General features: G+C 35.2%; 4 protein-coding genes across 4 annotated transcripts; 3 read left to right on the top strand and 1 right to left on the bottom strand.

The window, feature by feature from the left end:
- Positions 1 to 304: 304 nt before the first annotated feature.
- PAP2 (phytochrome-associated protein 2) lies at positions 305 to 3,458 on the top strand. Its single transcript, XM_021951506.2, has 5 exons — positions 305 to 1,013; positions 1,684 to 1,913; positions 2,408 to 2,546; positions 2,915 to 2,976; positions 3,081 to 3,458. Exons 1-5 carry the CDS (start codon positions 523 to 525, stop codon positions 3,116 to 3,118), a joined length of 960 nt encoding a protein of 319 aa, XP_021807198.1. The 5' UTR covers positions 305 to 522; the 3' UTR covers positions 3,119 to 3,458.
- Positions 3,459 to 3,887: 429 nt separating this feature from the next.
- LOC110750998 (S-adenosyl-L-methionine-dependent methyltransferases superfamily protein) lies at positions 3,888 to 6,681 on the top strand. Its single transcript, XM_021951413.2, has 9 exons — positions 3,888 to 4,101; positions 4,207 to 4,263; positions 4,423 to 4,520; positions 4,724 to 4,793; positions 5,051 to 5,099; positions 5,788 to 5,876; positions 6,025 to 6,072; positions 6,272 to 6,331; positions 6,483 to 6,681. Exons 1-9 carry the CDS (start codon positions 4,042 to 4,044, stop codon positions 6,576 to 6,578), a joined length of 627 nt encoding a protein of 208 aa, XP_021807105.1. The 5' UTR covers positions 3,888 to 4,041; the 3' UTR covers positions 6,579 to 6,681.
- A 5,605-nt stretch (positions 6,682 to 12,286) lies between these two features.
- On the bottom strand, positions 12,287 to 18,212 carry EMB2726 (elongation factor Ts family protein). The gene is made up of 5 exons (XM_021951421.2): positions 18,020 to 18,212; positions 15,353 to 17,085; positions 14,813 to 15,019; positions 13,511 to 14,222; positions 12,287 to 13,252 (listed from the first exon to the last, which is right to left on the bottom strand). Exons 2-5 carry the CDS (start codon positions 17,061 to 17,063, stop codon positions 12,610 to 12,612), a joined length of 3,273 nt encoding a protein of 1,090 aa, XP_021807113.1. The 5' UTR covers positions 17,064 to 17,085; positions 18,020 to 18,212; the 3' UTR covers positions 12,287 to 12,609.
- Positions 18,213 to 24,472: 6,260 nt separating this feature from the next.
- On the top strand, positions 24,473 to 26,531 carry LOC110751142 (protein SPEAR1-like). The gene is made up of 5 exons (XM_021951575.2): positions 24,473 to 24,919; positions 25,062 to 25,172; positions 25,696 to 25,769; positions 25,863 to 25,953; positions 26,218 to 26,531. Exons 1-5 carry the CDS (start codon positions 24,692 to 24,694, stop codon positions 26,332 to 26,334), a joined length of 621 nt encoding a protein of 206 aa, XP_021807267.1. The 5' UTR covers positions 24,473 to 24,691; the 3' UTR covers positions 26,335 to 26,531.

Genomic DNA, 26,531 nt, shown 5'->3' with positions numbered 1-26,531 from the left:
TAATTATTAACTATTTTAAAATTATTATTGGAATAATATTAAATTAAAATGTAAAAACCATAAAACATAGAAAGTTTGCCGGGAACTTTCTGTGACCTGTCGGAGTGGTTGCCCCCAAAAAGGTTCATAGAAAATATTAATAATAATAATTTTATTTTTATTTGTGCTAAAAAAGCCAAAAGACAAACGCCAAACCCAAACAGTTGCACTTTTTTTTAATTTGCAAGCTGTCTATTTAATTTAATTTAATATTCGCACATTTTCCTTGCTTTTTTATATTCATTTTTCGAGTTACAGAGTTTACAGTATAGACTACTGAGTGTACTGAGAGGGAGGGAGAGGGAGTGTGTCTGTATTATATAGAAACAAAAGAGAGCAGCAAAAGACCAAAGAAGCTTCTCTTTCATCTTCTTCACCAACACCATATCCTTTAAAACAATTTAAGCTCTTGTTCTTTCTCTTTTTCTTCTTTTAAATCCATTTAATGCTTTCTTCTGGGTCTTGGACTCTTGAAGTATTTTCATGTCTATGTCACTGGAGCATGATTACATAGGCTTTTCAGAGTCTGCTTCTTCAATGGAAAGCTCTGACAAGTCTGCTGAGAGGGACAGAGGGACTGCTCTGAACCTCAAAGCCACTGAGCTGAGGCTGGGCTTGCCAGGCTCTGAGTCCCCAGAGAGAGATGGTGGTGGTGGGTTGGTGGAGGATAAGACTGGGTACTCAGTATGTGTGGTTAAAGGCTTGGTCTCTGGGGCCAAGAGGGGCTTCTCTGACGCCATTGATGGAGCTTCCGGGAAGTGGGTTTTCTCTGGGAGTGGTGGATCTGAGGTTGATATGGGTAAAGGTGGTAACTTGCTCTCTCCCAGAGGTGTTAATAGTGGGAAAGCTCTTTCTGGGTCTGAGTCTAACAACCAACCAACAAGTTTAGCTGTTTCAGCCGTGAAAGATGGTGCACAACAGGCTCCAAAGCCATTGCATGAGAAGAAGCCCCAGGTTTCTGCTCCTGCAGCAAAGTAATTAGCTTTCTTTCACTTTCCTTTTCCTTTTTTCTTTATAGACTTGTGTGTGTAGAAAGATGATTATTTTGGCTGCTGAATTGTGGTATTACTTCTATTTGTTCCATTCATTGATTTTTTGCTGGGTTCTTAATTTTTGTTCATATTATCTTTTAGTTTTGTCTTCTTTTTGTTACTAAAGAAGCCTCCTGTCCAGTGGGTCAATTAGACAAAATTGTGCAGGTCTTCTTTGTCCCTTTACGTTAAATTAAACAATTCTATGTTTTTTCATGCTCTTTATTTTGCAGAATGGTTGTTACATCTCTCATATTGCATATATTTCTTTCCAAATGTCCACTTTGTGAGAATAATTTCAATTATTTCCATGTTTGAAAGTACGGCAAAAGATTTTGTGTCAAGGTCTCAGCTCTTCCACTCTACCCTTTCCTTGCATGTATATTTCCAATTTTGTCTCAAAACAGTTTTAAGAATTTTTCAGATGTACAAGCCACGTGTTAGCTAGGTTTCATTATTTTGAAATTACTACTTTCTGGACTTCCTCCACACGAAATTGTAACCTTATGTACGTTATACAGCCATAGATTCCATTGGTAAGAAGTTATAATGGCTCTTAGTTAAGATATTCGTAGTAAAATCTAATTTGTTTTATGTCATGTGTGTGTGACAGGGCACAGGTTGTAGGATGGCCACCAATTCGTTCTTTCAGGAAGAATTCAATGGCTTCCGTTCCTCCAAAAAATGATGATGATGCAGAAGGCAAGATGGGACCAGGGTGTCTTTACGTTAAAGTCAGCATGGATGGTGCACCATACCTGAGGAAAGTCGATCTCAAAACATATGGCAGCTATGTGGAGTTATCTTTGGCTCTGGAAAAGATGTTTAGCTGCTTTACAATTGGTAATTTCTCTTTTTAACTCATATTATTTGTTCTAGTTCACCACACCCGCCAATGATTGTCCTCTATTTCTTTTCCGCTTTTATCAGTAGTTTATTGCAATTGGATCATTGTAAAAAAACTAAGTATCAGAGTTCGAGAAAGATTAAAAATGTTTACCTGAACAAAAACGTTGTTTAATTGGATTCTCAGAACTGGAAATGAATGAAAATAATTGAGGAATGTTTGCATCTCTCTTAGTATAAGTATATTAGGGATTCATGGAAGGATATGTACGTCTTTCAATTCCAAAAAAAGCCAATGCGTACAAAAACTCAATTGGTTTATCTCACAAGACTCATATTATATGTCTTGTGAGACAAACTCAATTGGCTTTTGGTGGATTTATCTACATCCTCTCTGTTGCTTTGCTGCACTCAGGATTGTTGACAATGCTGGCAGCATCATTTGTTTTGAAGAAATTCTTAGTTTCCCTTTTTAATATAAACTTGTTCAGGTCAATGTGGCTCACATGGAGTTTCAAGAGATGGACTGAGCGAGAGCCGGTTAATGGATCTCCTAAATGGTGCTGAATATGTCCTCACCTACGAAGATAAGGATGGAGATTGGATGCTAGTTGGTGATGTTCCGTGGGAGTAAGTGTGACTTCTTGACACAATATGTACATTATATGTGGTCATTTTTCTAGCGAGACATTAGGTTGTATAGATTCAGTAATACTCGAACTATTCCTTGTTATCCTACTCATTAAAAATAGATTTTCAAAGGAGGTTTTTGCATCTAAGAGAATTGTCATCGTTGCACTTAGTTTAGTAAACAGCAATGATCAGAATGTGGAGTACAGGCAGTCTGGCATTGCCAATACCCCTAGGGACACATGTTAATAGCTTTGTCAGAGGTTCTGTGAATATCTATACAGGAGTTCTAGACATCCATTTTGCCAAATCAAAACCAACAGATAATGAGTATTGCGTCCAAGTCTCATGGCTGTTTGTTCTTGCAGAATGTTCACTGACACATGCAAGAGGATGAGGATCATGAAGAGTTCAGAGGCTATAGGGCTAGGTATCTTCTGTCATGTGACAATGATTGTGTGTATAGATAGGCCTTTGTTTGCTAAATGAAATCCTTAACTAACATCCTTGTGTTTTCCTATCTGTTTGTTATAGCCCCAAGGGCCATGCAGAAGTGCAAAAAAAGTAATTAGAGGCATCATCACCATGAATGGATCAAATACTCAACGCAAATGATGTTGGAGGCAGCTGTTATCATCAAGGCGAAAGCACCGAATGGTTCGCAAAACTGGGCCTTCGCCCTCTGTTCGTATCAACTTATGCTTCACATTTAGTGTAACAAAATATGACATTCTAGTAGGAAATATGGTACTGTAAACTGGTCTAGTTTAATTAGCTCTCTTCCCCTCTGTTGTATTCTGATAGTTGGCTGCTTAAAGCTAATGCATTATGTATCGTAATGGTTTGTTTGCCATGGCAATTCTGTGTGGACCATGATCTCCATAAAAGGAATTAATTGTAGTGTTGGAATAATAGTGTGGTTTGCTTAGAATTATACACTGGGTTGATGTGAGAGGTGGAACCAAAAAGACAGAAAAAACACAAGCAAATCTTTGAAATTTTGCAAGACCTAGAAAGCAAGAAAGGTTGGCTACTCTTCTTTCTCACAACCTAAATAACAACCAAAGATTGAACTCAGCAATGGAACGGGTCTAGAAAAAGTGTTGTTAATGGGCCTTAGGAAATGGGCCATATCCAATTTTTATAAAATGATGCATTTATTTACTACCCAACAATATTTTACAATTATATTAAAAGTATTCATTCACGTTTTTTCACAACAATATTTTTTCAATCTTTTTTAGCAATTAATAAAAATTATTTATTGAGCTAAATAATTACGAAAATTAAAGAAAAGAATGGAGTGTAAAACTTGATTAGAAAAACTTAAGCAGAAAAAAAAGAAGGAAAAAAACTTAATAATTTTCTTGGAAAATCTTAGAAATTAGGGTTTATTTATAGGAAGACAGAAAGAAAAGAGTAGGGGAACGAACTTTTGGAAGGTGAATCTTTGGTTATCCTCTGTGTTTCGTCGAAGGATTCCACAAAGCGAAAGATGAAGCTGAAGCAGTTGGAAGGCCTCCTTGGTGGCCTCCAACAGTTCTCCAACCCAAAGGTCTCTCTCTCCCTCTCTCTCTCTCTCTCTCTCTCTCTCTCTCTCTCTCTCAAACGCGTACACACACAGAGAGACTGATGGATGAATGGATATTCATTGATGCAGGCGGAGCTGGAACAATACCCAACTGGACCCCACATTGCTTCTCGCATGCTCTACACTGTATTGCTCTCTCATTTTTTTTCTTCTAAAAGTTCGTAGTGTAAATTAACTAGCTCGTTCTTTCTTCTCGAAGTCTTTGCCTTTTGCTTAAATCTACTTGGTCTTCTGCAAAATACTTGACTTTGAGCTTTATTTCTAACACGGGTTTTGATTGATTAGGCGGAGAACTCATTCGGGGATGTGACTGACAAGGTAGTGGCTGATTTTGGGTGTGGTTGTGGTACATTGGGTGTTGCAGCTGCACTCTTGGATGCAGAGTGAGTTACATCTTCCCCTTGCTTTTGTTTCTGCCCCGAGCAAATTTAATTGTTACTTAAGTTTTCAGTTGAAATTAGAACTATTTCTCATAATTCAACTTAATAAAATATTGAAGGGCATTTATTATATCTAAAGTTTATGAGTTTTGTATGAATACTTCTTCATTTTAGTAGTTGGTTAAACATTTTCTTGCTTTGGTCAGACGTGTGATTGGCATTGACATTGATTCTCAATCTCTTGAAATAGCATCACTAAATGCAGAGGAGCTTGAGGTACAGCACTTCTTTGATTTTGACGATAGCAATGTTTATAATTCTCTATGGCTTGCTATGCTTATACTTTTTGTTTAGGACTATGGTTCGGGCCAGTAGTTATGTATTTGTCTTCCATAGAAGTAGGCATGTCAAGGTTGAAAAACACTCCAGCCATTTGCTCACTATACACCCCCTCCTTTCCTGTTACCTTCACTTTTGAATCATTATGGGTGCTGGTCAACTAATGCATTGTTCTGTTGGTAATAAACCTGCAGTTGGACATGGATTATATTCAGTGTGACATTAAGGACTTAGGATTGAGAGGTATGAGAACCCCTCTCTTCAGAGGTCTTGTTTATGTGTGTATTAATAGTTGATAAATTTGGTTTAATTCTTTTAGCAAGCTCTACAGAAATGGTTTTTCATCCTCCAGAGTGTCTTCATGTTCTGTTTCTGTCCTTTTCTCCTTCAAATGTTTGTATATTTATGATTGATATATATCTCTATGTGGCCATTTGTTATCCTTCATTTGGAGTTTCATGTTTCAGCTTGACGGCAGATTGTATCCTGACTATGTTTTGTTGAACTTATTGTCCGTTGGAAACCTTGTGTGTTGGCTAGAGATATCATTTAGTTATAGAAATTGGGGAACTTTGTGGTTTCTGTGTGCATAGGTCGACTTTGTGTTGCTGGAATCATGTATTCCGTGGGCTTCAATAATTAAAATTTGTTGCTTCTCTTACAATTTCTTGTAATTTAGGTTAATTGATTTTAGATGTTTATTTATTATCTGATGTGCTGGACAGCTATTTTATTTGTTGGAGAGTCCCTGCATTTCTCCTTATAGTTTCTGTTGTCATCTGAGGCTGTGAATAATAGTATACTGTTTATATGTAATTTGATGCTGCAATGATGATTTAAGAAACAAATATGATTCCTAAAAGTACATAATTTCAGCAGGCATATGCTTTCAAATTCTATCTTCACCTAATGGTCTTGATCCTAAATTCAGCTGAAGTTGTTGATACTGTTGTAATGAATCCTCCATTTGGAACTCGGAAAAAAGGTGCTGACATGGATTTTCTCTCTGTGGCTTTGAAGGTAAGTGCAGGGACTTATCTCTTCTATCTCGTTTCTTCGAATATAATTGTTATTATTATTATTAGTATTTTTCAGATTATTATTATTATTATTATTCTTTGAAGGTAAGTACATGGATTTCCTCATATTATTATTATTATTTTTTCAGATTGCTTCTCAAGCAGTTTATTCCTTGCACAAGACTTCCACGAGAGATGTAAGTCATTTGCTACAAAATTTCTTGTTATTTAGAAGGAAACTGGTCAAGGCACCTCCACACTTCTTGCTTTGACATGCAATTATAATTTACTTTCTGGTTATTATACCAGTCCTCACCATTCGTTTAGAGGGTTTATTTATTTATTTATTATAAAACTGACTGCATAATGTGATCACTTCCCTTTTGGTCATCACAGCATGTGAAAAGGGCAGCCTTGCAGCACTTCAATGCCAGCAGTGCTGAAGTTATATGTGAGGTGAGTAAAGATAGCTTTCTTCAAATCGTCGTTGTGATTCCTATAACATCAGCGCTATTATATATGTTTGATGTGATGAGTGTGAGCATGCTTTAGCTTTAGCTGTTGACTTGATATTAAAGTTAATTTTGTTGTCTCCTTTTTCCGTCAGCTTCGATATGATGTACCACAACTGTACAAATTTCACAAGAAAAGGGAGGTGGATATTGCTGTAGACTTGTGGCGATTTGTTCCCAAGAGTATCTAGCTCCACATTAAGCTCATGTTTGGTGTAATTTTTTTTTCTTTTAAAAGCAAACGTACATGTGCCTACGTTTTTCTAATGCTTAATACACATATTTTTTACAAAATTTTCAGTAAGACACACCAAGTTCACAAATTATACAAATAATTCGTATATACAAATAATTATACAAATAAGAATAATATATGTTATAAAAGTTAGTATAGCCGTACGGCTGTACTACGATTATTTTTTCAAAATTAGTATATCGACACGTGGCGTCTAATCTCTGGAGGGTCCTTTTTTTTAAAACAAAATAGTACAGCCGACCGGCTATACTCTGTGTTTTTTATTTTCAAAAAAATAGAATTGTCTTGACACGTGGCGACAAATGATTGGGGTCCTCTTTCTTTGTATATCAAAATAGTACAGCCGATCGGCTATACTCAGTTTTTTATTTTTTTAAAACAAGTATAGCCGCCGGCTATACTATTTTACAAACCCTTTAAGTAGTATAATATGTATTTCTCCTTTTTAATTACTTTGATTAGTAATTATGTTTGAGTTATTATTTACTTAGTGAATATTAAAGGAAAAAAAGAAAAAGAAAATTTGAATTACTATTTATTAAGTAATATAATTCATGAAGTTAATTAAAATATTTAATACTAATTATTCACTAAATAAATAATTATTAAAATATAATTTCTAATTTAACAAATTAAATCAGTCGAATATATTATTTAATTACTAAAAATAAAATTTTAAAAAATTAATTAACCTCAACATCCTAAGTTTATATATATATTTTTTTTAAAGATCTCTCCCGACGAAATTTCGTCGGCAGAGGTTATTTCGTCAGGAAAAACCTAATCCGACAAATATTTGTCGGCATAGACCTATCCCGATGAAATTTCGTCGGGAAAAGTGTTTATGTTATTTCTTTAATTTTTTTTAAAAAATATACAAAATTAGTTTCTTTACTTTTGTTTTTTCGCCCACTTTTTAAATTTAATTAATATCTTATCCTCTTTAGTTTCTTAGTCTTTTATATATAAATATATTTTAATAATATATTCGTATTCTATATACATCTACTGTTTTTTTAAAAGCAAAGGTACAATAGTCGTATTGTACATGTGGCTACGTTTTTCTAATGCTTAATACACATATTTTTTACAAAATTTTCAGTAAGACACACCAAGTTCACGTATTATACAAATAATTCTCACATATTATTGTATAAGAATAATATATGTTATAAAAATTAGTATAGCCGTACGGCTGTACTATGATTATTTTTTCAAAATTAGTATATCGACACGTGGCGTCTAATCTCTGGAGGGTCCTTTTTTTTATTAAAAAATAGTACAGCCGCCCGGCTATACTCTGTGTTTTTTTAAAAAAAATAGAATTGTCTTGACACGTGGCGCCCAATGACGGGTCCTCTTTCTTTGTATATAACAATCGTACAGCCGCACGGCTATACTCAGTTTTTTATTTTTTTTTAAAAAGTATAGCCGCCCGGCTATACGATTTTACAAACCCTTTAAGTAGCATAATATGTATTTCTCTTTTTTAATTACTTTGATTAGTAATTATGTTTGAGTTATTATTTACTTAGTGAATATTAAAGGAAAAAAAGAAAAAGAAAAATTGAATTACTATTTATTGAGTAATATAATTCATGAAGTTAATTAAAATATTTAATACTAATTATTCACTAAATAAATAATAATTAAAATATAATTTCTAATTTAACAAATTAAATCAGTCAAATATATTATTTAATTACTAAAAATAAAAATTTTAAAAATTAATTAACCTAAACATCCTAAGTTTATATATATATATATATTTTTTAAAAGAACTCTCCTGACGAAATTTCGTCGGCAGAGGTTATTTCGTCAGGAGAAACCTAATCCGACAAATATTTGTCGGCATAGACATATCCCGACGAAATTTCGTCGGGAGAAGTGTTTATGTTATTTTTTTATTTTTTTTTATAAAAAAAATATATAATTAGTTTCTTTACTTTTGTTTTTTGGCCCACTTCTTTAATTTAATTAATATCTTATCCTCTTTATATATATGTACAGGTAAGATCATGTATTTGTGTAGTATAGGTGAACAAATATACATGTAAAAGTCGATGTAGGAATTTGTTCTGCTTTTCATATGAGTTGGATTGAAAATCGATCTGAAATTTTATTAATTTCTTTTCATCATATAATTATATCCAAAATCTCATTCTTCATAAAATGGGATCAAAATACAAATTTATTATGCGAATGTGAAAGTTCTTTTATTTTTGTTTCTATCTCTAATTTGTGTTCTATTAATTTGCCAAGATAGCTCACACCAAAACTACTTGTATAAAACGACGACGTTGGGGCAGCTTTTGGAGGGTGTCTGAAGGGTGGGAGTGTCTCGAGTTGAGAGAGTTTGCGATGATTCCGGGTTGGGTGTGGATGCTCTAGATCTCTGTTGGTGGAGAGACTTTAAAAGTATAAAATTAGTTTCTTTACTTTTATTTTTTGGCCAACTTCTTTAATTTAATATATGTAATTAAGTAATATCTTAGTTTTTTTTAATTACTTTAATTATTAATTATTTTTTAATTATTATTATTTAGTGAATATTTAAATAGTTTACTGATTTCATAAATTACTTAATAAATAGTAATTAATTATTTTATACTAAATTAGTTTGGGTAAATCCAAGTCTCGAACCAAAAACTCTAACTTCCGAACTTGTTCCAAAATATTTCTCAAGCTTCAAACCCTAACCATAAGCCTACTATGGGGCACTTATGACTCGATTAAGCTTGGATACTCACGTAACTCCACCTAGGGTTTTACGATTAGAGTTTCGATCTCAATATATGGTTAGTACAACGTAACTGGACCTAACAATATACTTGAGTGTGCCTTGAGGTAGACTTTAACAAGTTGTCGTATAGCCGCGTGGCTATAGTCTATAATATTTTAAAAATTAATTACTATTTAACAAGTAATATAATTTATGGAGTCATTTGAAATATTTAATACTACTTATTCACTAAAGAAATAGTAATTAAAATATAATTACTACTAAAAGTAATTAAATAAGGTTAAGATATTATTTAATTACTAAAAACAAAATTTAAAATAAAAATTTATTGGCTTAAAGATACTAAGTTTAAATATATATTTTAAAAAACCTCTCCCGACGAAATTCAATCGGCACAAACCTATCCCAGCGAAATTTGCCATATTAGACCTTACCTGACGAAACTTTGTCAACACAGGTTATTTCTTCGGGAGACATTGGCGGACCCAATCAAAGACAACTGTGGGCAGCTGCCCACACTTACAAAAAAAAAGCTTCAGCCATATAATCCCACATAAATTCACAATTTTTAATTATTTTTAGGTCCTTCTCTAGTGAAGCTCCCACATGGCCCATTTAAAACATAAACTTTAAGTCCAAAACTTATATTAAGGGTATACTAGTGATTTGCCCCCTAAATTTGTACCTAATTTTCAATTAGCCCCCTATTCTTTTTTTTATAGAAAATTAAGGATATGAACTTTTTTTTTTCTCCAATTTCCCCCTTGCCGTCTAAATTCCCAACATTTCATCCAATTTTCAGTTAAATCATTTAAAAAATTTATTTTTTAGAAAAAAATTGAAGAAAAAGAAGAAAATTGACCCCCCAAAAAAAAACATTGAAGCAGCAACCCAGGCCGTTGTCTTTAACCTCTCAAGTGTGGTGGTCTGTCAGCTCACAATCATTTATATGTTCAATGGCTCTGCCTCGCTGCCCCTTTCTTTCATTGCTACCTAATCTTCAATCTCTATTGACAGAAGCAAGTTATTTCCAACCATAAGCACCAAGAAATAGGGTGTATCGCCCCCCTCCCCAGTTCTATCTCCTCCAGCCAGCATCTACAAACCCAGAAACCTAGAAAAATAGGAAAATTGACAACAACAAAAAAATATAGAAAAATAGGAAAATTAACAACAACAACAACAAAAAGAAAAAAAAGAAGACACTGAACCAAACCTATCGCCACTCCCCTCCCCCAACAACCCTATCTCCAACCCCCCTCCCCCATCTACATCTCCTTCAGCAACCCCATCAACCCTAAACCCTAAAACCTCAGCCGAAACCCATCCCCACACGAGATCCATTCCAAGCCCCAACCGAAACCCATCTGCAACCCTTGCCCCCAAGTCCCACGGTTTTGGCTCGACGACGGCGGTTGCAAGATCTAGGCTTGACGATGGCGACGACGACTTCACAACTTCATGACTTAATGGCCATAGATGGAAATAGCCACAGAGAAGAAGACAGAGACAGAGGGAAGAGAGAAGAAGAAAAAGAAGAAGAAGAAGAAGAAGGAATCGAGAGAGAGAGAGAGAGTTTTCAGTTTTTATTTCTATTTTCTATTTTCTATTTTATTTTTCAATCTTTATTTATTTTTCACGTACAAAATGACTATTTTACCCTTACATTTAACGGCAAATTGGATGAAATGTTGTAGATTTAGACGGAGGGGGCAAATTGGCGAAAAAAATAATTTCATATCCTTAATTTTCTAAAAAAAAAAGGATACGGGGTTAATTGAAAGCGAGGTACAAGTTCAGGGGGTATTTCGCGAGTAAACCCCTTATATTAAAAATGAAAAACCCTACACCCTTTGTTAAAAAATAAGAATAGATATCCTACCAAGTTCACTCATTTTGTAATTTTGTGGAGAACTCGGCCGCCAAACTCGTTATTTGACAAAAGTCTGCAGCCCAACAAATCAAACTTACTATTTCAATTGATTTTACAGGTTAGTACTAAGTTGTTTTTTTATAAACTAATTTCATTATATTCTTATTTATATGCAATGTTTTCAGAATATGAAAAGTTGTCGAGGAAAATTGTATATTTACGTATTAGACAATGCTATTAATATTCAAAGTTTGAAATATTTTTTGTTTGATTATATTTTGGTTGAATTTTTTTAAGCCCCCAGATGAACGAAAGTCTGGATCCGCCACTGTCGGGAGAGGTCTAATCCGGCAATGCCGGATATGCCGGATTAGACCTCTGCCAACGAAATTTTGTCGAGACAGGTTTCCTTGCTTTTTTTAAAAAAATATATTTTAAATATATAAATTAGTTTCTTTGCCATACTCTATAAATAGAAATTTTAAACGTATAGCCGCGCGGCTATACTCTGTTAATAGAAATTATAACCGTACAGCCGCGCGGCCGCACTCTTTAAATAGAATAGCTTAACAGTATAGCCGCGCGGCTATACGTTTTAAATAGAATAATCTAACAGTACAGCCGAGCGGCCATACGCTATAAATATAAATTTTAAAAGTATAGCCGTTCGGCTATACACTTTAAATAGAATAGTAACATTATAGCCGCACGGCTTTACTATTTAAATATAATATTTTAAGAGTATAGCCAATTGGCCCCAAGGTCGTTTGCCTTATTTACTATTGGCAAATTGCCAATTGGTCCTTTTGCAGTTTATGACTGATAATTGGTCTGAAAACAAATTTTTTTTTCCTTTTCTTTTTTCATGATATAATTATATCCAAAATCTTAAATTCTTTATAAAATCAGATAAGAAAACAAAAATATTCTGCGAGTGTCAAAATTTTCAAATTTTTGTTCTGAATTAATTGAAGAAGCACTCTGACAGTGTTGAACCATGTTTTTATATAAATATTATTATTCACTATTTCCAAAAATGCCTCAACAGAATTGTATTTCCATCAATGGTGCAACGAAGAACAAAAAATATATCAGAGATGGTTGATGCTCTCTTCTCTCTCGCAATATAGATGACAAAAACAGTACCTTTGACGGCCATATAAAGCAAAGCATGATCAGCCCTAGCTTCAGATACATACTAAAACCAAAACAAAAAAGAATCATATTACTTCCTTCTAAAAGTTGTTTTACCCATTCTTACTATCCTTTAGCTCTTGCCTCACCATGAATAGACAGACCCCATCGTCACCGATCGATGCTTCCATGCTAACTTGAAGTTTCTTCTTTGTCTCAAGCTTCGGCTGCTGCTTCTGCTTTTGCGTCCTCAACTGTCTCCCCAAGAGTGAACCGAACAAACCTGCGAACTTTAATATTCTCCCCAAGAGCAGCAACAGTCTGCTTCACTAGGTCCTTCACCAGAAGACTATCGTCTTTGATGAAAGGTTGCTCTAAAAGAGCAAGCTCCCCAAGCCTCTTTGAGATCCTCCCCTCCACAATTCTCTCTCTAATGTTCTCAGGCTTTGACAGAAGGTCCTCCCTCTGCCTCTCAAGCTCTTTTTCCTTGGTTACAATGCTCTCTGGAATATCTTCAATGGACACAAATTGCACCTGCGGGCAGGCCACAACTTGCATTGCCAGATCATCAACCAACTCCTTGAATTTTTCACTTCTACCAACAAAGTCAGTCTCGCAGTTCACTTCAATTAGAACTCCAATGCGGGAGTCATGAATGTAGGACCCGATCCTGCCTTCAGCAGCAAGCCTGCTGGATTTCTTTTCAGCAGAAGAGAGACCCTTCTTCCTCAGGTACTCTTGTGCCTTCTCAAGGTCGCCTCCAGTTTCAGAGAGAGCTTTCTTGCAGTCCATCATCCCCGCTCCAGTTTCTTCACGTAGTTGTTTAACCAAAGCAGCAGAGACAGCTACAATAGGTGCCCTGCAATATGGTGCTGAATGTAGGTCAACGACATTCACAAGATAAAGATTGGCAGCAAGAAGCACACATGTCAAAACCAAGGCCGAGCAACTCAAGTAGACAAAAAAGTTTATATAAGGCACTACTGAGTGTTGAACTCCTGTTTTTCATCACAGAAACTCAGTCCAAAAAAATAATCCAAAACAATATATTGATGACCCAGTATTACAGAGCTCTGATATAAAAGCAAGACAGGATTTGTGACAAGCAGTTACTTACTTCTCAACAGTTTCCTTGGCTTCCACTGCAGCAGGCTGCTCTTTTCCTCCTGTGGGCGCCGGTTTTGCCGCAGTTTGGGCAGCCACCTCGGCAGCAAAATCCTGACTCTTCTTCTCCAAGCCTTCTCCAAGATTGTAGCGCACAAACCTTTTCACTTTTATGTTTTCTCCAATAGTCGCAATGGTTTGCTTCACCAAGTCTTTCACCACCACCTTATCATTCTTAATGTAGGGCTGCTCAAGCAATGCCAGATCCTCAAGCCTCTTCCTGATCCTCCCATCAACAATCTTTGATCTAATCTGCTCGGGCTTTGACAAAAGATCTTCTTTCTGCATCTCAATTTCTCTTTCCTTGTTGACAAACTCTTCAGGAACATCTTCTGTAGCAAGGTAGTGTACTTGCGGGCATGCAGCCACTTGCATGGCTAGATCATCAACCAGCTCCTTGAAAATGTCACCCCGGGAAACAAAATCTGTCTCACAGTTTACCTCTAGCAAGATACCAATCCTGCTATCATGAATGTATGAACCTATTCTTCCTTCAGCAGTTGCTCTGCTGGCTTTCTTGTCTGCACTTGCTAAGCCTTTCTTTCTAAGGAACTCCTGAGCTTTAACAATATCCCCTCCAGTCTCAGACAAAGCGTTTTTGCAATCCATCATTCCGGCTCCTGTTTCTTCACGCAGCTGCTTTACAAGAGCTGGTGATATAGTTTCTGTAATCCATTTATACAAACATACAATTAGAGGCAGATACAACTTAATACGATAAGATCACTATTCCAATGTGAATTGACCAATCAATCAATTAACAGAAAATGTTAAAAAAAAATTAACATAGGATCCTATGAGGATTTTTTCCATCCTCACTAGCCCAGCAGAAACATGATTCAGCATCAGATAAAGCATTGTGGTGAACAGTGAAATATGTGCAATCCTTTTAAAAACCAATAAATTTTTAGGAAGCAGCAGTAGCACAATACAGCAATTCTTTGTAGCATGAAACTCCATACCACATGTGGTGTGTGTGTGTGTTGCTTGGTAGATGAATAGATAAATATTCATAACATTCAACGCAACACATCAATTCTATTCTTCTTAGTATTGAATCTAGATCCTCATAGTGTTTAATGGTTTAAATTTCATCTTGAAAGAATTAAAAATTCTTGGGTCACTTTTTTATATGAAATCCATGAACAACATGCCCATCAGTTTTCAAGTCATCACTATTCATTTGTTTACCTGGTTTAATGCAAAAAATAAATTGAAATGCATTAAAAAGAGAAAGATGTGCAGGCAAAACAACCTTTAGTCACACTTTCCTTCGGGGAAGGATTGTCAGTTTCTCCATTTGAATTAGAAACACCAGCATTCCTCTCGGGGGTACTTCCCACTTTGTCATCTTCCACTTGTGAGATAGAAGGCAATTCACTCTCAGCAGCGGGTGTTTGTATCTGCACTTCCTCCCTAATGTTTTCAGGTACGTCGTCTACAGCTTTGGTGGCCTGACTTTCTGACAAAAGGACATGATCATTAGCTAAATCTTCAGATGGATCAGAACTTCTATCACTTGAAAGAAATAGCATCAGTGTTTCATCATATAGATAGAAATGAGGCAAAATTTCAGCAGATAATAATTGGGGATTTTGTCTTTGGTCACAAAATTGCATATTATTCTGCAGAAATTAGACATCTTATGTTTGTTGTAACCATCTTGGACTTGGAGCAGCTTTTGGAATTTCCTCAAATGCAATATAAAGAAAACACTTAAATAGAAAGCAGCTTTTGGAATTTCCTCGAATGAAATATAGAGACAACACTTAAATAAAAAAACCTAGTTATGAACCTTTTGTTTCTTCAGTTATTGAAGTAGAAGGAATTTCGCTTTCTGAAGCAGGTGGTTGTATTTGCAGTTCATCTTTTACTATGGTATCATCAACTTGACCCTCTACGACCTCTTCGACTGTTGGACTTTCTGAAGGCGATGTGTGATTAGCTATTTCACTAGACGGATCCGCATTTGCATCATTTTCCACTCCATCTGTTGAAGGAGGCTCCTTTATTACAGAACCAGTGGTAGATATACTTCCTTCAGGAGCCAATAAATCAGAATTCACCTCTTCTTTTTCTATGGTTTGGACTGTAGTTTCTAGCGTTTCAATTGAACCAGAAACTGGGCTTTCCTGGTCCTCTTTGTTGTTCACAGAAATGCTTGAGGCATTATCACTGGTTCCAACATCAACTTCCTCTAAAAGAGCACCATCATTTTCAACTGTTTCATTCACTGCAGAAGGGATTCCAAGAGTTCCCTCATCACTGCTTGCTTGTTCGTCCAGCACTTCACTAATGTTGGACTCACTTTCATTAACCTTCCCTTCTAATTCTTCTGAACTCTTTTGTGTTGCAATTGTTTTAGCTGCTTTCTCTATTTTCTCTCTCTCATCCAAAAATGAAGCAATATCCTTGTTTTTGCGAAAAGCCAGAACAAATGGGTTTGTTGCAGTGTGGATTACTCCTTGACTGATCTGGGAGTCCGACTTTAGAGCATCTTCTTCTTTCTTCATTGTCAAGGTTACTTGTCCTCTTGTAGTACGCAGGACGCGGACATTTACTTCCTGGCCAACCTCCAGGGAGGTCTCCCCCAAAGCGTTTGCAAATCCATCATCAGCTTCCTCCGACGTAGGCAGGAACCCTTCCTCTCCCTCAGGAAGAGATATAAAAGCACCAGCCCTGACCAAATTCTTTACCATGCCCACTAGGTCCTGTCCCTTAACAAACTTTGTGGTTTTCCTCACCTCATTTTTCCTATCGCCTTTCTTTGGGCTACTCCTTCTACCAGGTCCAGCCCTATCACTACTAGCAGAAGCATCTTTCCTTTGCTGCGGCTTACTGCCATCGTCACCTTCACGCATAGTGAGAGAGATCCGCCCAGTCTCTGTGTTGGCTTCAACTAATGTCACCTTCACCTCTTGCCCAACAGAAACAACGCTTCCAACATCCTTAACATAACTATCACTCAATTGTGAAACATGTACAAGGCCATCAGTGAAAGCTCCAATATCAATAAAAGCACCAAATGGTTGGATTGATCTTACTTTCCCAGTAAAACTAGCACCCGGAACCAGCTCCTCATTCTTCACAGGCGGCATCTCACTTTTCCTAACAGGTTTTGTACGCCTAGATTGAGATGGGCTGGGGCTGCCATCGGAGGAATTACCCAAGGCTTCAATAGAAGCTGCATCTGCAACTGGTGAATCTGCTTCCTCAACTGCTACATCGGTTCCTGTGGCAGATACAGGGATTCTAGATCTATGATGTACAGGGCATCTGCTGTTGTACAATGGATACAATTTGATAGAGGTTGAAAAAGGTAAAAGAAAACTCTTTGGGGATAGAGTATGTCTTTTGGATTTCCTTGAAAAACTGAATTTTGTTAAACAGTCGTTCTTTCTTGCAGTAAAGGCAGTTCCAGGAATATGTGAGACATTGCTTATAGAATACGGAATCACAGGCGTCATATTGACTTGAAAACTAGAGGTTAAGTCTGCTGCTAACATAAGTCCTTCATTCCTTGTTCACCTGCACAGCGTATCAAAATGATGAACAAGTAAGAAAAGTTTCATCTTGGAGTGGGATGACAATAAACTGTGAGGCATAATGGAAATGATATTGATATGGAGCAAAATAAAAAGGGTGTAATTATGAACATGAAGGTATAGATAACGTCTCAATTCAAATACATGCACCTGGTTCACCTGAGTCATAGAATTTCATGTATTGAGAAATGTTGGTTCAAAAAGTACATTCAGGTGCTGACAGCCAAAACCATGAGAATATATCCTCCCATGGTTCCACGAAAAGTACATTTACAATTGCTAACAGCCCAAGCCATGAGAATACATCCTCCCATGGTTCCATCAAAAGTACGTTACAAGTTCTACTTGATACTTTCAATCAAAAGTATCAAGTCTGAATTAGCTAATTATTTTTAATCGCCAACGAAAACAAAATATAGATATCACCATCCAAATTCCTATAACAAACAAATGAACTTGACACCCACATCCCAAAAATTCCATTGAACAAAATCAGCATTTGTATTTCGAACTAAATTTGATGTTCATATCAAACTAAACACTGAACAAACACAAACAATTATCCCCAATCCTGTGTAGAGAGTCCATTCAGGTATACCTCCACCTTTACACTATCACTGAAAAACAATAATCAAGCTTTCTCTTTCAATTCAATGACACAGTGGAATGAAGTAAGAACTCCAGCGAACATTACAAGAATCCATTTTTACAAACAGAACCAACAAAACAAAACAAAAGCAACAGAGAAACTGAAAGAGATAAACCAGTTATAATATCTAAAAGCAAAACCAAGAAAACTGGCAGTGAACACAAAAAGAGCAACATAAATTCAACAACCCATTATTGCAAACTTATCCAAACACACAAGAAGAGTATAAATTCAAAGACCCATTTAGTGCATGCAGCTGAATTTGTACCTTTGAAGCAAAATTCAGCCAATTGGAACTTCAAATGTATAGTTTTTAAGTAAACCCGAGAAGTTTACGAGTGTGTGAAGCTTATGCTATTCTGGCGATTGAGCCTACTCATTAGTCATTTCCTGGTAAGGCGAGGAAAATGAAAGGTGGGGCTTTAAATCCTTATCTTTGTGGCAGTGTCCGCTTGCTCGAAGATTAGGCAAAATCTACTATGAACTTCTTCGGCTCTGCCCGGTCCGGATTGAATCGGATACGCTGGCCCACATAAACCGGAATCTACTAACCTTGGTTCCTGGGGCCCACAATTGTCCAATTTAGATATTTGTAGGCTCAGGCCCACATATTTGTATGCAGAAAGCCCAACAAAGATCACTAATGGGTTGAACACAGGAGAGTCTAAATTCTAACATATAATACAATACATGCTGTTCCGTCAACTTCATTTAGTTTAGTGGTATTCAATCTCGATCTTATTGGAGTATGTTTTAGATTCAAATCTCACGTACGATAGTTATTAAATTAAATAAAAGAAACTATACATACCCATTAAACTTCTTCAACTTTACCATGATAACCTTTACAAACCAACAACAAAAGAAAGAGAGAGAGAGAAAGAAAATAAAAAAGGTCACTATGATAAACAACTAGATCAAGACCTACCAGCAACATATATTTATAATGGTGGGGAAGTACTAGAAATAAGAATGGAGTATATAAAATTGCAATATGACCACATGCATGCATGCAAGCAAAACATAAAGTTGTGTACTTTACAAAACAAGCAGGCATTGTTGGGTGGCATAAGCAAATTCCATAGATTCATCAACACTAGGGTAATAAATAAATAAATAAATATGTGAGCATGGAGTGGAGCTATAATTAAATAATTTAAGCATGGAGATGACATCATCAATAGTATGGTTTCCGAAATTGTTAAACAAAAATACTTTATAGGCAAGATATTCCCAATGTCATAAGCCAATTTGTAAAAGTTTCCAACACGTGGAAAGGAAACATATATATATATATATATATATATATGGAGAAATATTATCGAGCAGTCCAATGAATCCTTCGTTTTATAATTGGGTTGGATCGGGTTCAGCTCTTTAACTCAAGTTTTCAGAATGAAGCTTTGTTGCCTTGCCAGGCTCAACCTGTAAAAATATTGCAGGGTATGAAAGAATGATTTGTTGCACATTAATTTTTAGCATAAATTGTTTGTATTAGATCTTGTTTGAGTATATGTTTTGAACTTTTTTTTTTTGGTTAAAAGACAATCTCGTTCGAAACAAAGAAACTTTTACAAAAGATACTAACTAATACATTGTCAATTATGGTAAGAGGATCTGAATACTATTTAGATGAGACAAAGCGAAACGAGCTAGTCTATAAGCCTCTCGATTGACCTCTTGAAATGTAAAGTTACACGGAACATTTAGTTAAATGTAAAAGCAAGGGAATTTTTTTGAATTAATGGCGGGAAATTAAGGCCCTCTAAATATATATAATGATGATGTAGGTAGTGTGCATTATTATAGTTTGAATCTAAATTACAGGGAGGGGGATTCGAACTTAGATGCAGGGTGGGAAGCACATCTACTTTATCCAACTTAACTAAGCTCATATTTGTTGCATTATTGTAGAGTTTTAAAATTGAAGATTAGGGTAATCAGAATTATGCATTATTAAATGAAACAAGATCAGAAATGATATCCAAGATAGATCATAAGAGCACTGGGGATGTTGGTTTTGTGATTGGGTGTTTTGAAAAGAGGAGATGAGGAGACAATGAGGACAATTGCATTAATATTGTGCTTCATTTCCAAGTCATGAGTGGGGCCTTTTTAAGAAAAAAAAAAAAAATTTCCCTACAAGACTTGGATGTCTAAAAAGAGAAGAGAGGCCAAGTGTTGAATTCTGTAGCATCTCCACATGTGGGTCTCAGCAGGAGGAGGAGGAGCTCTCTTTGTAGTTTCCAAGGTCCCCAAATTTCCACTTGTGCCTACATTTTAATATAACCCTCTCTCATTTTATATACAAATCCCTTTAGAACCCTTCTTGCACTTCTGCATTGCACAAAAGTCTTAAAAGATATAAGAGAATCTCCCATCCAGGCTTAACATTGATTCATGGGCATTATATAATTCAATTTAGCTCTGCATTGGCTGCATTGCTAGCATATATATATATATATATATACATAAGAGATCTAGGTATCTACACGGTTTCTTTAACTACTCTCAAATTCAATCATGGAGCTTAATTTAAGAACAGGCTCATCACCAGCAAATTAAAGCATTATTATTTTATAAGCACAACCCCTGCATAACTCACCACCGAACCACACAAGTTGTTGCAATGGCCCATATATATATATCACTAGGTTTTTCCTGGGCTACATCGGGAGGAAAGAAACTCTGAGGTTTTGATCTTGAGTGTCAAAAGGAGGGAATGGGAAGGACCACAACCACTGTGATAACCCTGCTCGACATATATATATTGTAATGTTAAGTGGTTACATATATTGTAATATTAACTCGTTACACAAAGAAGTAAATAAAATATCTCCTTTTTCAGGACCTCCATGGACCTACCAATCTCTATGAGTTTGCACACAGAGAGATGGATAAATGTTTAAATGGCAATAATTATACTAAAGTTGTTGCTTTAAAGGTCATTTTTATGTGGTCAACGGATAAATATATAGAGATTAATATGGGGCATCAGAATACATAGTAGCATGGCAAAGCTAGCTAGTAGTGTGATACTTTATTGAAACTTTTTTCAAGAAATCTCAGAGGATTCTTTTTTAATTTTTAACTGATCCAACAAAAGTTTCTGGAGAGACAGAGAGAGTGTTTCAATTTGTATAAAAGATCAGTCCCACACATACACACGTACGCACACCAACCCAACTCTCTCTCTCTCCTCTCTCTCTCTCTCTCAATAACCTTATTAACCAAATAAATAAATATATACAAGAAGAAGAGAAGAAGAAGAAGAAGAAGAAGAAGTTTGGTTTGGTGCAAGTCCCCGTGTGCTGTATAGGAATATTTAAATTAAAATGTGGGAATCTTATAAAAATATATGGGATTTGAAGGTGATTTGGATGGGATATGGAAGTGGTGGATGGTGGATTTGGCTTTTCAAATTTCAATTCCTAAACGCAGCGTTTTCCAAGGATATTGGTTTTCATTTCATGTCTCTCTTTTCTTTTTCTTTTTTTTGCTTTGCTTTGCTTTGCATTGCAAATCGTGTGGAGTAATCCACTCTGTAAGTTTGCATGTGCCTGCAAATCTACAATAGATATCATATATTCCCTGCATCTCTCTCCACTTCCATTTGTCTTTCTTTCTCATTATCATTATTATTATTCTATTAAACTCCATCGATTATCATCAAATCAAACTCAATTAACATAAGATATTATGTATATGTATATATATATATATATTCCCCGTTTTCCACCTAATTAGATTTAAAGCACCAAAATTTGATCCAATTTAGGGATGTGTTCCTTTCTTTTGGAGAGTGTTTAAAACAAATTTTGAAGTGTTTTTAGTCATTTTATAAGTATTAACACGCTGTTGCGTATATAAAGAGATCACTTGAATTTCCAATGAGACATTTGATAGCACTTCTAAACAGACCCTAGTATCGTTAGCGATGACATGACCACTTTGCAAAAGTTAATTAAGATCTAGTAAACTATATAATTTCTTGTTCCTATTGTGTGTGACTAAAACTATATATATATATAATTTAATGTTGTTGTCAATGGCCTATATATGTGTAGTAAATAATTTATGTTATCATTATCATGAAGTAAGAAATATTGTGGTACGTACGTCAGTGCCTCATGACTACGATACACATGGCATGATACTAATAGAGGCCACCCCCAGAAATCACACCATCTCCACATTAATATAGGAATACAAAACCAATTTAATTACATAGTGTTTGTTCAAATAATTGTTTTTAATCATATGATTCACGACCTGGATTTTATAATTTACTCAGCCGCAGTTGAATCATATAATATTAATCTAGATTAAATGTAGTCTACTTAGTAATGCTACTACATTTAAATATATCTTTGTGTATTATATTAACGTTTTTAAGAATTAATGCATTTTTTTCAGACCAAAAAAGAATTAATAAATTTTTCACAGGTAGCTTGAATGAAGCATCGGTTATCGAATATATATTTATAAATGGATATGGTTTGCAAATCGTTGCATGAACACCACAAAAAAGAATATAAGAAAAGGAGCAATGAATTGTTGGATTTGAACGGTACAACGTGTTCTTTGTCAATATCTTGTAGTTTTATTTGATTATATATACGATTCTTTGTTCAAAACCAAATATAGACACTTTCCATTACAATATAAATTCGGGTTCCATAATTTGACCATAGAAATTGAGCATGACTTTGGCTTGTAATCTTCTATTTTATAAAAAGGCGATAGAATTTTATTAGATCAATAGAAATAAAGAGTACAAAGGACATAGACTGTAAAGGATGTAAACCCAATAACAATATGATAGACATAGGCAAAACTTTCCCAGTGACCTGAGTCAACTGAAAAGCTAAAACAATATGAAGAGAATATCACTCTCGAAAATATTTTTTCTATAACCCATCTCAACCCCCATAATTTCCCCGAATCTAGTTCAATGACATCAAGGACAAACTAGCTGCTAACCGGCATGTCTCTTCTAGAGAGACTAAGAACACCCAGCAGACTCAACTCAGTTTCTAGAATCATGAAAGAAAATAAACACAAAAAACTCATAGAGTTTATGGACTTGAACAAACTTAAACTCAACAGAAAGAGTACTTGCTATTTTAGATGGCCAATATTTTTTTTAAAAAAACTTGTATTATTTTACAAGTAAAACATCATGCTGTTTTTGTTTGCATATTTAATTAATCTAAACGTCCAATTATATAAAAGTGATACACCATTGCCTCCTTCCCAAGTTTAATCTAAATTAATCATCAAGTTGATTACAAAATCAAGCAACTACTTGCTTGGTAAAAATAGGGTTCACTGCAAATTACCCTTTGGCATTGGCAGCTTAATTTGGGCGAGATATGCTTGTCGATAAAGGTGATACCTACTAGTGCTCAATGTAAATCTCCATTTTGTGAACGATGTGATCAATAAATGTCATTTCCAGGCGATTGGAGCTAATTTACAAACTTGTATTATGACCTAAACGAGTCAAACTCGCCCTAAACAGATGATTAATGACATGCTTTGAGAAATGTACGAGGTTTGTTTGGTAATTACACGAGTTCACATGTGTGTTTAAGAAAATGGAGCATTCTCACTTTCCACCACACAACAACTCATAAAATATGACCCACAGATCATGCGTGGAACAGCTCAATTAGATTTGGTCCTTAGCCATTTACAACAACGTATCTAATCGAATTTCTCACGATATTTTGGTTAATATTTAACTTGATTTTAAATTTACCATTCTTAATTTTTTTTCTTAACAGTTTGAGCAATATATATTTTACAGTAATCAGTTTTATATATGGAAAAGATTAAGGTGAAATTTGATTAATTAAATAAAGATGGATCTACACAGCTAGCTAGCTGCTTGAGATGCTTTAAGATTTATTTTCATTTAATCCTCATCAGTACTTGGGCAATCCCTATGAAGCTGCAAAAAGATTTATAGAATCTATATAATTTAAAAGTGATTTGGTCCAAGCTTCATAATGTCATATAAAATATATATTTTATAATGGTTTTCCTTTCTTTCTTAATAAGTTGCTTAAAGAATGTTACAGCTGGGGCTTTTAGGGTACTGCTAAGCTTATAGACAATTTGATCATGGAACTGGAAACCACATGCAATGTGGAACCCACCTTAGGCTTAAACCTGCATAATAAGGAGAAATGATATCTATTCATTTGATACTAACGGGGTGTTATAGTTGGATTGTTCCAGGTCTTTGGTGTGCTCCTAAGTAGTCGAGCGTTCAAATCCTATATATAATATTACCAATTAAATATACCCGAGATTATTTCTATATATCGTAAAAGATTCTACTGTAAAAAAGATGTGAGCCAGCACCATCTCCTGTATAAGGAAGCAAAATGTTAATAATAAATTAGTTTGAAGGCAGTATGAATTAGTGATATATGCAACTGGTCTACAGAGCGTGGTGGGGTAGTTTAAATTTGTTTTGATAATTAATACAGAATATTTTAAGAGTTGAAATCATATATACAATCGCTTTCAAGTGGCAGTCTATAAAGTCCACATCTAAAGGAAAAGAAATATTTGATAAGTAATTATTATGGCAATTATCAAAATAAAAACATTAAAAAAAAGGAAATTATAGAAGTTCTGAAATTAAGGCAAAAGAGAAGGAGCATAAAATCTAAGTATATAAAACATTAGAATCTATACACAATCTGATCCAGCGATGCAATAATTACTGCCTCAGCAAAACACCTTAAAAAGGGCACTGGAGAGATCTCTGATTTCTCAGCGCCTGCTGCCACAAAGTTTGGGATTTGCAAAACCCTCTCTCTCTCTCTCAAAATCTCTTCTTCTTCTTCTTCTTCTTCTTTGTGTCTCTCTGTGAAGTAGTTTGAGCATCAGACAAGGAGATTACAAATCAAGAAGATTTGATCAGATGGGGAGCAGTTACTTTGGGGAGCCAAACATGGGAAATGATCAAAGAGGAGGAGGGTCTTCTTCTTCTTCATCTTCAAGAAAAGGAAAGAAGAGTAATTCAGACAAGCCAAAGCAACCTCAGAGAGGGCTTGGAGTGGCTCAATTGGAGAAGATCAGATTACATGGCCAATTGGGTTGCACTTATCACCCCTCCCTCCACTCTCCCTACTCCACTAATTTCACCAACGTAAGTATCTACTCTCTCTCTCTCTCTCTCTCTGAGTTTATAATTGGGTTAATTCATTTGTAGAGAATTATAAATCTAATGGGGTTTTGATTTGATTACTTATGATATATATATATATATATATATATATATATACATGCAGGATGAGACAAGAGTGCAAACAGCTTATTCATCAATACCCTCATCCTCTTTCTCTTCTTCTTCATCCTCTACATCTTCTTCACTCTCTTATGGTTTCCACCCCAACATCATGGTACGTTTGTGGTTTTACACATGTTTTCATGATTTTCAATTTGGTCTCTAATTTCTTGATGAGTCACCATGCACATATATATATATAAGTGGATATATATAAATGTTCATGAAGTCATATCCAACTTCATCCATCATCATCACCAACAACATCAAATGATTCCAATTTGACATAATTTGTTCCCAATTGGAGCAATATTTCTCTTCTTTTTTCTTTTCCCGTGTAGTTGGAAATGGAGACTTCTTAATTTGCATATGGAAATCTATCGACAAATTAATCGTTATCGACTTCTCTTATGTTGGAATTTAATTTCTTAATTTTATTCGTTAATTGGCTCCAACCCTAGCTAGATGATATCCAAATCCTCATCGTCATCCCTGGCTAACAAGAGAGACTCTCACTTTTTCTCTTCTTTCTGAAAAATTATGCTTAAGCAAAAAGAAATGGAATTTTGTGATCTGGGTTTTAATGAATCTTGTAGAGTTTCTAAGTAAGAACCCCTCAAAATCTCTTGTTATTTCAGATGGGGCTTGGTGAATATGAAAGAGCAAATATCATATATGGTGGAGATAATTCCCCACACAGTTCAACAGCAAGGTGCGTATATACTTATACTTGCTGGAATTCTTTTCCTGAATCAATAATTTGTTTCTAATAATAATTTCGTTCGTGAAATTTCTCAAAAACCAGATGGGACGTCCACAGTAATGCCATCTTGGACACCCAACATTTTGTGCAACCAAGCATGACGAGACACCTTCTCAATCCGCCTCCAGTAGAGGTAAGCACTCGTTATATTATCAAATATGTATAATTTAGTCAAGGAAAAAAAGTAGCACATCATCCAAAGCAAGGTTTTAATGAGGCTTGCATCCTGTAGTCTTTTTGCTGTACTCGTGTCTTTTTATTTATTTATTAAAAACGCTATAGTAATAATTTGACATTCTGATTAATAAAACAAATCTCTTAGTCTATCAATTCTACATTGTTATATATATAATGTTGATCCCATTTTTGGATTTGATCTTATTATTATTATGTATAGGACTCTCAGCACAACAAGAGCAAAAAACATAGAAGTAGCTCGATGGGTTCAAGCAGTCAGAACTCTGAATCAAGTGACACTCAAGAGCTAGATTTGGAGCTCAGACTCTCACTTTAAGTGTTCTTGATTTCTTGCAACACAAGTAGAGTGCATGCATATGAGTTCGCAACTAGAACAATATGCTTTTACTTGGCAATTTCGAGCTGATCAAAAAGGCGCTTCAAGTTGGGCAAGGCAATTGCAGGCAATTGCAACAAATTCATTTTCATTTTCACGTGGAAAAGAGCTCATGTAATGCAAGTTTATTGACTTTT

This window comes from Prunus avium, chromosome 7, assembly GCF_965620075.1.
Source record: "Prunus avium chromosome 7, drPruAviu1.hap1.1, whole genome shotgun sequence".
Classification (NCBI taxonomy): Eukaryota; Viridiplantae; Streptophyta; class Magnoliopsida; order Rosales; family Rosaceae; genus Prunus; species Prunus avium.
The sequence above is the reverse complement of the archived record's forward strand: the minus strand, read 5'-3'. Positions and strand labels throughout refer to the sequence as shown.